Genomic DNA, 18,003 nt, shown 5'->3' with positions numbered 1-18,003 from the left:
GATCTCATGGAATAGCTTGTCTCCAGATGGCATCCAAAAWCTGAAGCTTCAAATTAAATATTGTGTATAAGAATCTCAATAAAATATCAGAGGCTGACAAAACCACATTAACTTCCAGGCATGTCACCAGTATATATATTACTAATCCAATATTCTCTCTTCCTTAATTTAATTATTTAGTTCACTGGATCCCAACTTCAACAGAACCTCATCTGTCTGTCTGTTTTCTAGTAAACCCTTCCACATGACGCCCAACTTGGTGATGCTGCTTTTGATGCAGACCAAAACCAAGTGTGTCATGTTCCACACTTTGGAAAAAAGACCATCTGGCCACCACTGGTATGTATTCTTCAGGAGCTCTTCTTAAAAGTTTCCCAGCTTTGAAAGAGGAACAAATCAGTGTCTGTTTGCACTATGTTTTTCCTGCRGCTATCTGACACAGGAAATAGGAAGGATGGGTTTTTATTCCAAACAATAAATTTAATTAGAGGGAGTGGGTAAGAAGGTTTGTTTTGCATACTGAGAATCATCATATGGAACTTATGGAACATATGTTCTCTAAGAATTTTCAACTCAGTATTTGTTGTACAGATGTCCACAACAAAGGGAAGGTACGTAATAAGTCCTTTCCAATGCTGTGTTCACCACTAGTGTGATGCAAACCCTCATCTTTCCACCTCCCGGCACCCCACAAGTCAGTAGAACATGAAAACACAATGAGAACTGCAGAACAGTCTGTGTTACTGCTGAACATGGGTATATAGTAGAACAAGTCCCTCAGTCTCTGCAAGACCCTCCTGCTGAGAGCAAATTCAATTGAAGAAGGCTTTGGCTTTGAAGAACTGTAGCTGCGTGATTTCTTCATACTCTTTCACATGTTGCTGACGCCACAGGACCAAGACTTTAATTGGCATTTATTTTGAAAACCTCTGGTCTAAGCAGGAGTTTAGAGAACTTTTTTGATTTTTTAATTATATGACAAAGCCTTAAGACTGTCATTGCATTGAATCAGATGAAGCTGAAGACTATATGGAGACAGAAGTTTCTGATTCAGAACAATAATGCTCTTTGAGGACATTGAAAAAACCAAACATGAGAGACAAAMAGCAATCAAGATGTTCAGGCATTTTTGTTGGTTATACTCTGTTTCACTACATCTGTACATTACTTAATCCTCTTATTTTTAATAACTTGTCTTTCAGAGGGAAAAAAAATCCATTTTCTAAGAAAAATCCAAAACAACAAAACCAAACTTAACCCTGTCATTTTTTCCTGATTTTATGAAGATTTAATTTTATTTCTCAAAGATTTAATTTGGGCTCAAGTGCACCCATACACAAGTGTTATTTCAAAGATCCATATATTTATACAGCTCTGTACAATTACTTTATGTTGAAATACTGCCTCTCACATGGCTCCACAAGATCTTACAGCCAACCAGAGAAACTCATTACATCTGTGAACCAACACTATTTGCTCATCCAACAAGCACCCCTAAGTGCTTGAAACTTGTCTAGACCCCATAGTCTGATAATTTGTCCTCCGGGAAATAACACTTTGCAGGTTATTCCAAAGAAGTCAAACAAGACATGAAACCACTTTGTTCCTGACAACAGTAAAGGCAACAGATAATATTTTGCATAAGAACCTTAAAAATCTGAATGCTATATACCTTTCCAGTTCAAGAAAWTAAATCATTAAGATCAAAATTCTTTTTATTAAGAAAAATTTAAACCATACATTTTAATTATGATATTGTGAACTCAACATGAAGAGGAAGCAGAGGGTTTTGGTTGATCCAGRCATATATTGTATTCCTCCTCAGAAAGATTTTCCCACATCCCACTAGGCATTGTTAGATCGGAAAAATGACACATATACTCCTTTGGAACACCACAGTTCTTGTCTATAGCTTTAGAAATTCCCCCTGGAAATTGGCTATAAAATGCCCATTAAGTCAATTATACAGTTCTTCACTGCTGAATGTTGATGTCAGAGCAACAGAGTCATAAACTCTCCTTTAAAAAAAAATCCTGGAAATATTTCCTTGCGTAGAATTTTTTAAATTTCATTTGTTCCTATTTTTTTCAGATTTTAATCTCAGCTGGTGTTAGGGGGGTAGGGGTGTTATGAAGGTGCAGAGCCCTCAACACAAATACAGGCAGAGCATTCAAATAACATTAAAAATCTCCCTAAAGTGGCAAAACTACATGTGCACTGTTATCTCCCTTTAAAAACCTAAGAAGTCTGCTGGAGCAAAAACTGTAATACATGAGAATATTGAAACAGATGAAAACGAACTGAGAACAATTTCCTGAATAGTGTTAACCTCCCAAGAACAGAWTTGTAGTTTAGGTCTTTTTGGGCTGAAACCCAGTGTGAGTACACCTCTGCATCTACATTACTGCTGTCAGTCTGGGATAACATATATGGCAGCTTTTTTGAAAAGTAAGCTTTTTTTGAAAAAAAGTTGACACTTTTCTGATGTCAACAAAGATACACAGGAAAACACAGACAAACTATTGGAGTGGCCATACTCCCAAATGGCAACCAGAGCATTGATACATTTTTGGGAAGAATTTGCATGCATGCTAGAAAGAAACACCAACTCCAAGATCCAACTAGAGTTGATTCACAGCCATGAAAATGTTTGGGCTTTATAGTTAATACATGTAGGGATTTTTATTTACCCTTTAGAAGATTTTACAGATTTTGTGTGAAGTTCTTGACTCAATAACACAAAGCTGAAGTAAAGAGGCAGCCAGCAGCTCGTTGTGCAGAGAGAGGGTGCACACAGAACACTCCTGGTGTAGACTCCCCGTAGCAGTAGGGTGTCTCCCGTGCAGGCTTTTGTTCCTGCACAGAAACCTGCCACACTCCGAGCACTGTCAAGAGGCTGCCTCCACCACAGCCTTTGGCACTAATATTGAGGGTGAAGCCAGGGGTAGAAGGCAGTCCAAGGACCAAAAAGMCCCATCCTGCCTGTCCTTCAGTCTGAGCATTTATCGAGCTCCAAGTCCAGTGGAGGCTGGACTTAAAATGCTCAGGAGTGACTGGAGACTTTCATTGCACTGGATCCCAAATCCAGATGGCAACAGATCTCAGTTTTAACCTTTCTTTTTAGGTAGCTTTTGTAAAAACTTTCATTAATACAATACATCCATGGAACATTCAATACTTGGAACACTCAACTTACATAATTATATTTTGTTTCTGAAATACCTACCAATGTTATTTTTAAAAGATGTTTGTATCTCARAATGAATAAACTGTATTTTACTAGATTTGAAAAGTCTTGTATTCTACAATTAAACAAACAAKAAATTTAAAATATGTCAGCCTTACAAATTAACACAAGGCTTCTGTCTATACTGCTTATTGATGCAAAACTATCTTTCATTTCAGCAGCATTCTGAATGCATAAACAGAGTTCTTAATAGCTAAAGGTTTGGGTTGGAAGCCCTTGGGTTTAATTAACATCGAGGTCTGGCACTGGTTTTTATAGTAAGCTACAGAGAAGCACATATTTCTAAGGATGGCATTGAGATAGTATTGATCATTTTTTTCAAGAAAAAATACTCAACAAAAAGCAGGGTAAACATTCCCATTATTCAAAATATAATTCACAGGAGACAAAAGACAATCTGAAGCATACAGGAATATATGTATAATAAGGAATATAAACTTATTCTATTATCTATGTGAGTAAGATATTTTAATCTTCCAAATTTCATAAATACTCTAAGTAATTGTTTTGAATGTCATAAATCATCTTTGCTTCTTCTCACATTTTTTTCTCTAATTTATATACTGTGAACTCAAAAAATCCTGTAATAAAATTGTGCTCAAGCACTACTTAGCTTCTGAACTAAAATCATTGTATGTAGACAGTATAGGACACTCTCTATACAAAGGACATTTTTTTTCTGATGTGTACTCAAACACAGTTATCATGGTCTCTGCTAAAATTCAGTTAGCAAAAAGTCTGTCCATCTTAAGGTCTAAATGGTGAGAGGGAACTTTTTTTTATTGGTGATTGAATTTTTCAGATTTAGCGAGTAAGAACATGACAGCAGCTACCTGGAAATGCAGGCAATACTTTCTAGTAAATTACCAAAAAACCTCACTTTTAGCTGAAAAGCAAAGCAATTTCATCTTATTGTTTTGGTAAAGAAGAAAGGAATCTACCCAGTTAGCATAATGGGATTAAGTTTCTTCACAGATGACTGATCAAAATCCTTGATAATATATTGTAATMATTCAGTATTAGCTGAGAAGACTCATAATTGGACATAATCAGTCTTTGCATTTCTATTTTAAAAGACATATATTTATCATAAAAGTAGGTATTAATAAAAGGAAGCATAAGACATTCAATCATGCAAATATAATGCTTGTGTCATTTTTAGTAATTTAATTCAACATATGCATTATTTACGTCAGGAGAAACCAGAATTTCTTTAAATCAGGATGATTTGGTACAGTTATCGCATGTCAAGCATAGAATGAGGGTTTGGTTTGGGGTTTTTTTTACACTACTGATAACAATTATAGAAGTATAAAAGCAGCAGCATTTTTTAAGCACAAACATAATTTTTTAGTGCTAAACCAGAGCTAAAATGTGAATCTCTGTTAAGTGGATTTCAGTTCTGTGTGTTGACAGGCATACTGATTTAACTCCATGATGCAAAACCTTTCCCTAAATGAAATAAAGCTTATTTAATTCCATTTTCTAGCAGTATAGCCATTTCAAGCCAGTTCACACCACCCCATGTAACAAGGTAGGTCATTATTAGAAGATAGCAATTTTATGTTTTAATCAATAAGCTGTCACATACACAGAGACTACCAAAAATATTGTTGAAACATATTGTTCATAATTTCACTTTTCTTAAGCTATTAAAACCAGAGTGAGTAATGCATCCACCCATTATCCTCAGCTTCTTTACTCATGCTATTTTCTATTTTATAGTATCTCAGTTTCAAGGTATTTTGAGTTTTTTTAAACCTTTTAGTTTTAGTCTAGAAATACAGTTTTATAGCAGCCTTTTGCTGAGAGAAGACAAAACTGTTCTGAATTTCTTTGACTTCAGAGTCAGTCTAATCAGTCACCGAAGCAATATTATTTTAAAAGTCCCAGCACAGTTTCTAAGAAAGACTATACCGTGCAGCTCATTTTTCGTGCTGAACAAAGGCTTGTTGCCTGATTTTTTACTTAATGTTCAAACTACTCATAATCATATTAGCCACAGATGCTCATGCTATCCAGTGATCATGCAATCATGCACCATAAATCAAGGTTCTTAAAATGTAAAACAAAATCCTACCTTTATGTAGCCCCAAGAAACTGAGAGTAAATAGTTTGCTTCAGGCATTTTTGATTTTTTTCTATACTACCAATCTAAGCTAATCAGTTCTTTGCTATCTGACACCGCAAAAGACTTCCAAGAATAAAGATTCTTTCTTTCCTAATTCTTTTTGCTGGTCTTCAGGTTCTCAGCAACTGTGTGCACAGGAGGCATACTGAAATGAAATCCAACCGTGTGGTCTTCCGATTGTATGAATGCCATTTGTGAAACTCCAAGCTTTCAGAGGCAACGTTGAAGAGACAAATTGTACGAGCTGAAGAAATTTCTGAAGAGCTAGGGATATGCATATTTCCTGAACACCAGGATTTAATGAATAATGTATGTCAAGATGCTCAGCTGCTCAAAGACTTGCTCTATCAACAGCTACCAAATAAGGACCTGAGGAGGAAGCCACAGACAGTGGCAGCGATCCCTCCCATAGAGCCATACTAGCAGCCAATAGTATGTCACCCTAAAAGACATAAATCCGCAGGGCTGCTGTCTCGATGTACGGTAATTTCCCATTGGCTGATGCTGGGGACTCTCCTGGGCATGGGGTATTTCTTTTCTCCTTTTAATTTTTTATTCCTACAGCAAATGCCCTTTACTAAWGGCATCCCTGCCTGCAGCATTTACATGCCATTCAAAAATAATTGGGATAAGGTCTCGTCACTTCAGCAGCATTTCCCAGCTTACAGTGGACACACCATCCAAGCAATTAAAATTGCTATTGTGCATACATCCATGTGGATTGCCTAATAGTTTTAATTTTTCATGTGGAAGAAAAGTGTATTTTGAGGTGCTTTTTAATGGGGAAAAACCCCAACATAATTAGAGCTATCTGGCTTCTTACGCAGTCTTTGATGTACTGTAACAATGAAATTTTTTTGGCTTTTATGCCATCTACATTGAAAAAAACTGATCCACCTTACACTATTGGGCCCATCTACTAGTTTCTAATGCATTTTATTTAAAGAGCTTAAAGCAGTTACTATGAAGCTAAAGCAAGTCACATGTCTTAAAATTCCCAGTAAATGTTAAGCTTCCATGGAGATATAAGAAGTGAGATAATACTAGTCCTCAAATTCTCACTGTATTTATTCAACTTTTGCTCCTTCTGCCTCAGCAGATTATTATAATCAATTAAAACTATACATCATTGAAAAAAGGAGATGGGATTAATTGAAAGTGGAGTGTGTCAGTGAGCTGACTCAGGCATTAAATAAAAGATCCCACCATCTGCCACTCAGAGACCAGAACTTGAAAGGAGGAATACATTATGCCCACGGCAGGGGGTTTGGAAATAGATGATCTTTAAAGCCCCTCCCAACCCAAGCCATTCTATGATTCTGTGACTATCTTGCACATCTCTGTGCAAGGCACATGGACTATGGCAGCAAATTTCTGAGTCTTTGGTCATCAAAAGAAGGGAGAGTTACCTAATATGACAGTGGGCAAATGCCTAAGGACAGGCTGAATGAGGTGCAGCGTTCAGGCTAATCTCACGCTGCTGATTCACTGGAAGATGATGACCGAGAGCAGTCATAAGAGAGGTTTTGGCTGAAGTAGTCAGCAACACTAAATGCCTGAAAAAGAACTGCACCTGTAAAAATCAATAGGGCAAAATATGAAAATAACAAATTTCTTCCTTACAGAAGAGAAATCTGTAGCAATGTGAAAACTGGATACAATCAAYAGATCATCAGGATTTGATGTATTTTCATGTGGAAGGCATATTTTTTCCTTAAAATAGATAACATAAAACATTTCTGACATGTTTTTAATATGCACAGTTATACTTGTTCTGGATCTATTTAGATGCATATAAAACAACTAAGTTTTTAAAACAGGGTTACTAGACACTCAAAAATACATTAAAGAAGTCAAAAGGTGCTTCTAGAAAATATTTCCCCTGATTTTTCCAGTTCAGTTTCATAATGCTGAATATATGAAGCTTGTCTACATCTGTGTTCCATTGTCTCCTGATGACCCACAAGAGAGCACTGCTGCCATCTATCCAGCCTCAACCCAGAGTTGAAAATATAATGCCTTTCTTCAGGAGGCAATTTCAAGCATAACTTTAAAAATAACAGCCAATATACTTTGGCTACTTTGGGAATGAAGTATATGGGTATGAAAGTTTGATTGCAATAATTAGTATGGGAAGGCATAAGAAAGTCAACTTTTAAATCTTTTCTATTTTGACGTTTCCTCATGAAACTCTTCGCAAGGAATTGTCCCCAAAAGAATTTGATTCGATAAGGAATATTTAAAACGGCTGGCATGTAAATTACACCAGATATTTAGCACATAACTAAAAGCCTTTACAATTTTTTATTCCCACTAATGTATGACACAAAGATACATCCATAAGAGCTACTGGGTTATAGCTGGTTGAATTTATTGAAAGATGGTGCTTATCAAGCTATTATAAACCATTTTGATGCAAAAACAAGAAAAAACATTTTCCTCCAAGGTAAATAAATGTTAMAACAATTCACTCTAGCTGAATAATATAGTGATAATAGGAAARTGTACCTGATACACAGAGCTTATTAGTAGCTTGTATTATTTTTCTAAGACTCATGGGCTCAATCTCATAAAATTACTGGCAGCTGTAACAGAATCTAAATTGTGTGACTTCACTGAAAGAGAAAGCATGCCCCCTGACTGTGGCCACATGTAGTACGAGCTTAGACATGGACAGTGGGGAAATTCACACCCACTGTGACTTACAGAAATCATTTTGGCTGATTTTCCTCCCCAGCTCCCAGGATGCAATGAATAATTAACTTTAGAGAAGGTTAGGGTGGATAGACGAGTGCACAGCAAATAGCTGCCACAAATTGAATACCCAGAGGAATTCAACATAAGAAACACAAAAGTTAGAGATTCTTGTTTTTATACAAATATACATCCATGAAGATAAAACATGGGAGAAGAAGGGCATGATGACATTTTCTACAATAGTTCAAATCAAGCAAAATATATGGATATGAGAATGGTGTAATTTGAAATAACAGTAAGTGAGTAATAAAATAATTCAGGGAAAAAAAGGAAGTTTTTAATGAACACTGTTCTGTGTTTTGAAAGAATCAAGACAATGACCTTGAAAGGAAGAAAGATGATGAAGTCCCTTAATACCCCTAGCAAATGTTAGCTATTATTTAATCAATGATCCTGGACAACTTTCTCCAAAGAAGTCATAAAAAGAGATGGCAGAGATCCCAGGAGCTGTGAGGTTCAGCTTTAGCACACTTTTAGACTTTTATAAAATGTTAATTTGTGCTAATTAAAATTTGCAAGCAGGATGGATGGGTAACTTCAGGCCACTTCATAAACCACAAATCTGGGTATAATGGTAGAAAAGCTAAAATACACATCTTCCAGCTATTTGCTTGATAGAGAAATGAGATACAGGAGTGCAAGTAATGCCAGTCAGTATCACTTATGCATTTGAACATGTAATATTCTTGTACTGTTGTAGGACATTTGATTTATTACTGTAAAATATTCTGCAGCACCACTCCCAATGTGTGAGAGAAATCACATTGAATGGGCTAAAAATCTGACTAAAGACTCATATTTAATGATCATAAACAGGCTGCCTTCATCTAATGGGACTGTTCTAAGCAAGGTTCTGCAAGAATTGAAACTGTTTTATGATGATGCATTTCTTCATTGGTCATTACTATGGCAACTTCCAGTTTGAAAACTGACAGAGAACAGAAACAACTGGGGGGAGGAGTGGTTCATGGGATAAACTGTGAGGATGTAAAAATCACCACCAGCAGCCTCACTTGTTTAGACTGCTGACATAATTCATGCAAACTACAGTTTAAAGAATTTAAGTGCAAAGATACCAGAGATAAGGAACACAGTGCATGATGAGGCAAACTACACTGAAGAAAGCAGGAATCATGAAGAGTTTGTAAAGTCAAAATAGGACATTTCATAATGATACTGTCACCCCCAAAAATCTTCATCTTCTGTGACTCTAAATCCAAACAGACTCGAAACCACTCTTTCTGTCAACATAGGCGATGGAGCAACATACACAGCTTCAGTGTCTCTGTTTTCCTAAATCTTATTGTGTGCATTGTGAAGGAAAAAACCTTGCAAATATTATTCACATGACAGAGAAAATATTTTTTAATGAAAGAAAAATCTCAGTCTATTTAATTTAAAAGCCTACAGCTACAGTGGAGAATCATGACAATAAGAAAACACAGCACACCTGGTTCTCTAGCACAAAGGAATGCACAGAATGAAAGAATGGTCATTTTGTCCAGCAAGAAAAGGCATGTGGATGGACTCAGCTTAGCCAAAACAGAGAGTTGGTTTGGAAGAAGCAGCAGTACCACCAGAGACAGGAAAACTGTGCTGAATCAACTAGCCTCACCAAACTCCTCCAGGTTCCACATAAGACTTTCTGTCTAGGAGAGAAAGTGTAGGATTTAAGTTAAAAAAAAAAAAACCCTCAAACAAACAATTAGTAATTTTACAAATATAAGAAGTTGTTTCAGCTGCAGCAACCAGCTGCCACACACTATGTGAGAAGAAGGGGTAGAGACAAAGTTGGGGCTCATGCTGATATAAAAAAGAGATGAACTTCACTGGAGGCTGGGAACTGATACCTGCAATTGGARCAAATCCCCAATTCATCAGAAGGASCTTCAGTTTTAAAGGATGCTAACTGTAGCATGATTATAYTGCTTTAGAAAGGTTTTCTTGGAAGTCTTCTGCTTTTCAGAATTAGATTTATTAAAATTTATGGAATGGCCTATGCTGTATCATTTTACAGATCTTTTTATTTGGACTATATAATTCATATGCATAAATTACAAGGATTGTATGCAGCTAAACAGACTCACATGACAATGTTCTCCTGAACAATTTTAGGGGAAATACGTAGTAAAACCCAGGCCTGAGGTATTTAACAAAGAGTTATGCTCCTTTATTATTAAAAAACAAAAAAAGTAAAAAAAAAAATATAAATTTGTTCTGATAAAATACGTAATGCAGTGTTTGCATTTACTGCCCTCTAGTGATGATGAAAGCGTTAGCTAGGAATTCATAGGAACACTAATCTTTTTTCAGACCATAAATGTCATAATGTGGTTCACTAATTTTCAACCATACCAGAGCAGAGCCTTTAGAGGTATTCAATACAACTGAAGTATTTTCAATATACACTCATGAGTAATTACACAAGCAAAAGAAATGACACCCTATTTCAACCCTTGTTTGAGGGACCACTGTCAATCCTTTAAGACACAATATATCCTAATCATTTTCTTGAAAGTTTTCCACATAATGACGACTACTTATGTACATAATAGTTTCTAAAAAACACCTTGCAGTAAATGAGTTTAATTTCCACAAACACTGAACTTTTTACAATATTCTGCTATGTATTTATTTTCCCCTGAATCTCATGCTGTCAAAGTTATGTAATTTACAAAAAAAGTTACTGTTAAAAGCTAATTTAGATTAGAGGAAAGTGGACCAGATTATAACCACTGCAGTTATGACAGCAGATTTGAGGAGAATGAAAGCAGATGAATAGTTCAGATGGTTATTGCTCTGACAAAATAGTGGCAACTGACAGAATCAATGACCCTAAAAATGCAGAATCATATGAAAAACTTATTCCTATTTTTATATGTATATGCATCCTGCAAGTAAATAAGCACCTTCTAAGTGTTTACTGTAGCATACCATGAAAGAAGTTTTTATCCACATTATACATTTTTGCAGATAGCTAAATCTAAGAAATGTGCAAAGAGGTGTGATCCTTCATTCAGAAGGCTGCAAGGGCACACTTATCCTAAGACTGACACAGCTACCCCAGTACAAACTAAGCTTTATAGGGGCTCCTATTTCATACAGAAAACTGGTTTGCTATGTAAGAACAAACCCCAGCTTTTTACAAGTATTGCTGGATTAATCTTATTTCTCCTGTAACATAGCATTCTTATTTTAATGATGTGTTCCTACTGTAGACCTCGCCAAAGTCAAGCTTTAAGAGTTCATCAGAAATACTGCTGAATGGCTGTAATTTCATGCTAAAAGAAACAAGTTTTATCCATCTTTGTACAGCTGTAAAAGAAAAATCATGGTTCCACAGACAAAAGCAGAGATTTGTGGAATATGAAGTGATTACTAACACTGCAACAAGCTCAGTACAAGTCTGATAAACATGCCTTAGCAAATGCCCATAAATCACACACTGTAGATACCAACATTTTGAAAGCAAACTGCAAATTGTTTCATGCAACTTGTTGACTCACACTCCAGCTCTTATTAAACTATGGGTGTTGTATTTCTTATTAAGATGCATGTTACAGCATCATTGTCATTGCTATTTCAAGAAAGATTATTCACTAACTAATACTCATTTCAACATGTCCTTCATACCTTTCATTCAATTATTTATTTAGGTGTTATAAATATGCTCTACACCTATAGAGATTCACAAAATAATGAATATCTATTCATCTGGAACAAGAGAAACAACTAGTCTCATCCATTACACCCTTGTCTCACTCATACAGGGAAACAAACAAAAGCGTCATGCTTGTTTTTTTGTCTAAGTGAGAATTTCGTCTGAACACCTCTAGGTCACATTAAGCAAACAATCACAAAACCCAAGTGGTTTCCAGTCCCACAGTCAGGTGCACTGTGAGGTTGGGTTTACAGGTGCAATGAGGGAGATGAAGACATGATAATACAACCAGGTAAAGGTGGCTCTGACGTTTCCTGAATAGCCTACTTATTACYCCTGACAGTTAAATCCCCCTCACAAGAAGTCTCAGTATTTGCAAGAGGAACAGTGTGGTACACCCATGTTTCCTTACTTCTGGTCTATCGATTTGTCTCTCAKCTTACATGCATAACTGAGAGCCTTTTGGGGCTCTGATTTCTCGTGTGGTGGTGGCAGTGCCCGGTGGGTCCTGCTGCACTGAGATCACACAAAACTGGTGCTCCTTCGCCAGCCATAGGCGACTGCACACCCAGACAGGGTTTAGCAGGCTCAGACCGGGCCAAGTGCTGATAAGAGCAAGTAAAGCATCCATGCCTGATGGCAAACACTCCTCACTGCTCCCAAATCACCATGTCCCATGTTGTGGTTTTTCCATGAGTGCAGACCTGCAACATCACTTTATTCTGAGAGCATCTTCTCCTTCCTACTCCACAGTGTGGGTCATTGTAAGACAGGGACATTAACCCAAGACCACTCTTGTCCTACAAGGCTCACACCTCACTGGCTCAGAGTCCAGGGGCTACAGACAGCTACAACTCACACAACTCCAACATATATTAGTGCCCAACACAGTCATTGCAACAACTGAAACTGTTTTGTAAGACCCCTCTCACCTGTGTGAACTTCGCTTCCTTTTATGAAATTTATCTAACACCACAGCAAGCACCATGACTATCTCAAATCACACATGCTTATGAGTATAAGCTTATGCATTTCTCATTAACATTGTAGAAATGGATTTTAGGTGAGAGGTCCCCCCTTTAGTAATCCTCCAGGGTTTTTTTTCCAACACTTTTTCATTATTTGCAGCTGACTGTTCAAATGTAAACAACACTTCTATGCTAATTTTTCTAGAAAAGTGTTTCTCCCAACAAACCTCAGTTTGACAATAAATGCATATTTACAAGTAAACAATTTTATAGCTAAATAATTTATTTTTTTTAAATACTCAAATGTGGCCAGTATTTAGCATTTTCCACTATGTATGGTAACACGTAGTAATTCCCTTTTGCAAACACTGTTTTTAACTACGATTTATAAGCAGTTAATATTTTGTACTTGACAATCATTAAAAGTACATTCATAACAAATTAACAATAATTTTAAAAAACCCTTTGACTTTGATTATTTAGTTCACTTATTAACTTACATAGCACAGAAAAGCCTTAAAGAAAATTTCATTTGAAATGAAACACCTCTGTTTAATTAATGACAACCCATCAATGACCACTTATTTTCTGAACTTTAAACTAATGAATCTGGACATTCATTCAAAATTTGAAATGAAAGGTAGATTAAAAAAACATCTGCAAACAGATTAGGCTCCACTAACTGAAGTATATCATTAGATTGAGGTATATTCTCTGATGAACTTGCAATATGGATACAAAGTACAGACACTGTTAAAGATTATCTATCGACCTTTCATTATTACTGGTATTTTACCAAGAAACAAGGATTTTTCCTATTTCAGTCCTCTTAAATAGATACTTTTACATCTCTGAAAAAAATCABCCATAATTTRATAAACATCTCAAATCAAACAAGACCAATAATGGCTAATAGTTATGGCATCATCATCTTTGGATCACATTTTCTTTTGTTTTAAAGAAAATAAAAAAAAAAAAACCTGGGAAAATTTGGCTGCTTTTTGCCCATGTACATACAATATTTGGAGCAGCTGAAAAAGCTCTGGACAGCACACAAAACATTGGCAAGACCTTGGCAGATGTAGAAAGTTTATCAGCCTATCCAGTTACATGGGCACACACCACCCACACAAACCCACTTCTACCCTGACAAGGGTAGAAATGTTTAAAATGTTCACAGTCTGCCTCTAATTAAACTTTCTTCAGTCTTCCAAAGAAGCTCCAGTTCCAAAGAAGCTGATTCTATCAATTCTTTATCAAAATGACAATGACAAATAAAACCACCACCATTCCTAGCCTGATGAAATAACTGTAGAGACTCTGACTTGCTCCAGCTAGTTGAATTCACACAATTATACAAATGTCCCCGGCACAGGAGTGATTCCCTGGTACATCACACAGCCCTGTCTGCCCCTGTCCAAAGATGTTTTTTGTTCAATCTCCAAATCAGAAAAAAGACAAGAAAGGATATAAAAAGTGTAGTTCATCTGTACTGGACTGCAAAGTTAACCAGGGTGTTTATGTCTTTTGTCTAAGGAACATTCCATTCAAAAAGAGATGTAATATTTGATAACTTCAGTGAATATTTAAGTTAATTTTCATACTCATTTCACAAGATTGATATACCTATTCTGTTTATTACTGGATAATTTACTGCTACACATGTAAAAATCATAATCCCAGCTTTTAAAAACAAAGCATGTTTCTCATTTTCAGACTGCTACTTCCATGTGCTTTAGGTGGGGACAATTCCTAGTAATACCCAGTCCAGTGTAAGCACAATACATACTTTTCAGTCTAGAATGAGGACTTGCCTTGGCTAGTGTACCATTATGTAAATGACCTTGTATTAAAATATTAATATCAATTATTAATACTAATTAAAGTCCCAGGACTTGATTAGAAAATTTCCTGAGAGGGAAAGGACTATGAAACAAAGCAGAGTTATTTGTCTGCAAATAGACTCCTTGAAGAACCCAGGCAGTCAAAAAGTCCAAGACAAAATGGATCTTCTCCCTTCTGGTGCTGCTGCCTGGGAGTCTATCAGCAGCACTCGGCAAATACAGCGCAGGTCAGTCAGAGACTCTCACCATTCAACAAAATTATGTGCATCAGCAAARGTTGGGACACAACTGCTGGGCAGGATGTGGGGTGAAAAGACAGACTGGAGAACAGAAGGATTTGTGTAGAGCATGGTATTTCACAATAGCCAAGACTTTGCAGAAGGAAACAAAGAAAGAAAATAAAACCAAACCCCATGTAACTCTTCCCTCAAAAGCAATTACAGCACATTTCATATTTAGCCACACTATTGAAATGATAGGGTGTAATAAGATTTAAAACTCAACATCTGTCCTTTCATCCTACCTCTGATCAGTCAGGCAGCTCTAGTTTTCTACAACTGGGACATTTTTCAAGCTCCGATAACAATTTCAAGAGCAAAGCAAACCTGCCTATGTACATCAGCATGCTTTAATTTATACCACATCTATACCATCTAAAAGACATATGAGCACAGGAATAGTATCTACCTGAAAAACACGAAACACCACAACATGGTTATCAAACTCTTTTTCTTTTTGCTGCCTTATTTTAACACAACAGCACAGTTTTGTTTTGTATTACCATTCCTATTACCTATCTACCTTTCACAGGCCTAAGAAACAAAGATCAAATTACAGATGTATATTCCTGACCACAAAAAAAAAATTGGTTTAGCCCCCAAATGCCAAGATTTCCTTCTGCACAAATTTTTAGAGCACTTTATCATATTGCATTTAGAATTTAGATGTTGCATTTTAAAATGTAGGTATGTACAGAAAGCTGTGCTAGAATGCCAAGCTGTGATTACRTATTGAAAAAAATCATCATCCTGAAATCTTTTCAGCAACAACCAACAAGAGCTGCAGAAAATTCATTCCAGCTAGGAAATTCACATATTTGTTTTTACTGATGATAAGAAAGGGGGAAAAACAAACTACCAAATTTTGAAATGCGGTCTTACCTGGGTCCACTATTCAGACATACAAAACTTTGAAAATGCTTCAGAGTACAGAAAAATACAGTCATTTTACTGAGAAATCTGGGTATTGGGCTTTAAAGTTTATGTAGCCAAAGACATATTCAGTGATTTGTCAAATAATTCATCACATTAACATTTCTAGGACTAAATATGCTTATAAGTTTTCCAGCTAAAGCTTCCATTGCAAGTGAGAATAAGTAATTTAAAGGCATTCTTACATGTTTAATTTTATTTTTTTTTTCTTTAAAGCTGTTTTCTTGCAAGCAGTGTATAACAGGAAACCCCTGACGTGTACACACAGAAAAAGCTTGGTAAAAGCAGCAAGGCTTCTATCCTTTCTGCTTTCTTGTTGAGACACAACAGCCTATAATGAGCACAATGAGCTCATTTGCATTAGCTCATTAKTGTCAAATGGCACCATCATCTCTTCTTGCTTCTTTGGCCATACCATAGGTCAGGCTTGCACTTTTTCCCCCCCGGACCTATCCGATTAGGACAAGCCCAGACTCTTCCCTATCATAGCTCCTGGATTAGCAGTCACAGCAGCCGCAGGGGCTGGCACCCTGTGCCGAGGAGATGAGCCCAGCAGAGGGCAGAAAACGCAGAGGAATCCACGCACTCTCCCCGAAACACCTGACACGAGCGCTGCTTCGACACGCATTACACCTCATGCGAAAAATGCATCCGGATTAGGCTCTAGAAGTACTTTTAAGCTCCAGTCTCTGTGGCAGCRAAAGCTAAACAGCGGTGAGCTCAGGCTAAGAAGGAAGATTCCTAGAGAACTACAGCTTTAGAAAGCAAAATAAAGCACTACATTTGGCAAGGTCTCAAGTATGYGTCTGTGTCCCCGGTTCTGAGATGCTGCTACTAAGCCCCTAAGAAGTGAACAGAGTTTAATTCACATAACAAGAGCTCAGTAAGAAAACCATCCTCAGAAACATTCTTATTGTTACCTTCCAAATGTAATTATTTCATTGCGTGTTTCATTCATTTCAGCTGCTGGAACAAAAACATTGTTTCATGTGTACTTGTACACTTGCAGAGGAGGTCCCTTTGTGCATGGAAAAAACATGGCCAAAAAACAAAGCTTTGGCAGCTCTCACGCTACCCATGCATCACCTTTAATGTATCAGGGCTTACCCAACGTGCAGGAGGTAACAAAGTCACCAATGCCACTGTCGTGGCCATAAAGCACACCAAYAATAGCCAAGAATCACACTACTGCTAACATATTCAACAACATCAACCTCCTGCAAAGCCAGCAGTAGTACACCCTAGAGCCTTATCCTTCAAAATCATTTGCAGATGCATACAGGAATTTTATTTTACATAATTTTAAAAATTATAAAATCTTTAAAAAGAAAAGGCCAAATGTTCCTTGTATCTGTCATTACTTATCATGGTGCCAGTAAAGTTTGGCAAACACATGTACTACTCAAAACATTATTACATAATATATATACATAGTATATATATAAAAAAAAGTCTCTTTTCTAGTCTGTCTTGGTAATTTTGCATTAAAACATAATCAAAGATGCTCTGGCCAACAATGTCTATCCAGCAGGCTGCTTTTTAGTTGTTTCCATTCCAAAAATTCTCTTTTACTCTATTAGTGAAAGAGCACAATCTTGCTATTTCTTTTTCTCTTGCACTAAGCTCTACCGTACCTTCTGCTTATTGAAGCTGCACTAATTTTCCATGTCCAGGATGAAGTTTGTAGAAATACTGCTAAAGAGCACAGACAAAAGGTCACCTAGGATGTTTATCCTTTCTCTGTTCTGATCAGCTCCAAAAACTATCCATGGCTCGTTGGCGTCAGCAAGTACACATGAATCATATCCTCAGTTATTAAAAACTGCTCTTCATTTGGACCACCTTTTGAAGCACCACTGGGGGAGGGTGGGCAATACATTATGAAAATTCATTGTTTCTACATAAAATATTCCATCAGTTTATGTTTTAAAATGCTCAGTATAAACTATTACATTGAGAAAGAGTAGGAAAAAATATCTGGCACCTTCAGACCTAGGCTCTTYTCCTGAATCTATTGATGGACATCAGTACAGAACAAAAGAACTGCATTTTATTATAAAATTCCACCCACCCATTCAGGAGTCATCTTCTTAGAAGCTGATTTATGGTAATTAAAGCATCATTATTGCTATTCATTTTGTTCTTGGTYATTAAGAAAAGGCATCTCTGTTATAACTGTTAGTT

At 36.5% G+C, this 18,003-nt stretch overlaps 1 protein-coding gene across 2 annotated transcripts in view; it reads right to left on the bottom strand.

Moving 5' to 3' along the window:
• Window positions 1–18,003, bottom strand: part of LOC130588753 (cAMP-specific 3',5'-cyclic phosphodiesterase 4D) — a 312,296-nt gene that overhangs the window by 19,567 nt on the left and 274,726 nt on the right. Inside the window, exon 1 of one of the 2 annotated variants that reach the window (XM_057389662.1) lies at window positions 5,328–5,666. The exons of the other annotated variant lie outside the window; for it this stretch is intronic. Coding sequence (XP_057245645.1) covers window positions 5,328–5,375 — 48 coding nt within the window. The 5' untranslated portion in view covers window positions 5,376–5,666. Of the gene's footprint in view, window positions 1–5,327; window positions 5,667–18,003 lie in introns of those variants that run through there. 2 annotated transcript variants of the gene reach the window in all.

Source organism: Malurus melanocephalus, unplaced genomic scaffold, assembly GCF_030028575.1.
Source record: "Malurus melanocephalus ecotype Western Australia unplaced genomic scaffold, MMel_1.1 scaffold_18, whole genome shotgun sequence".
Lineage (NCBI taxonomy): Eukaryota > Metazoa > Chordata > Aves > Passeriformes > Maluridae > Malurus > Malurus melanocephalus.
The sequence above is the reverse complement of the archived record's forward strand: the minus strand, read 5'-3'. Positions and strand labels throughout refer to the sequence as shown.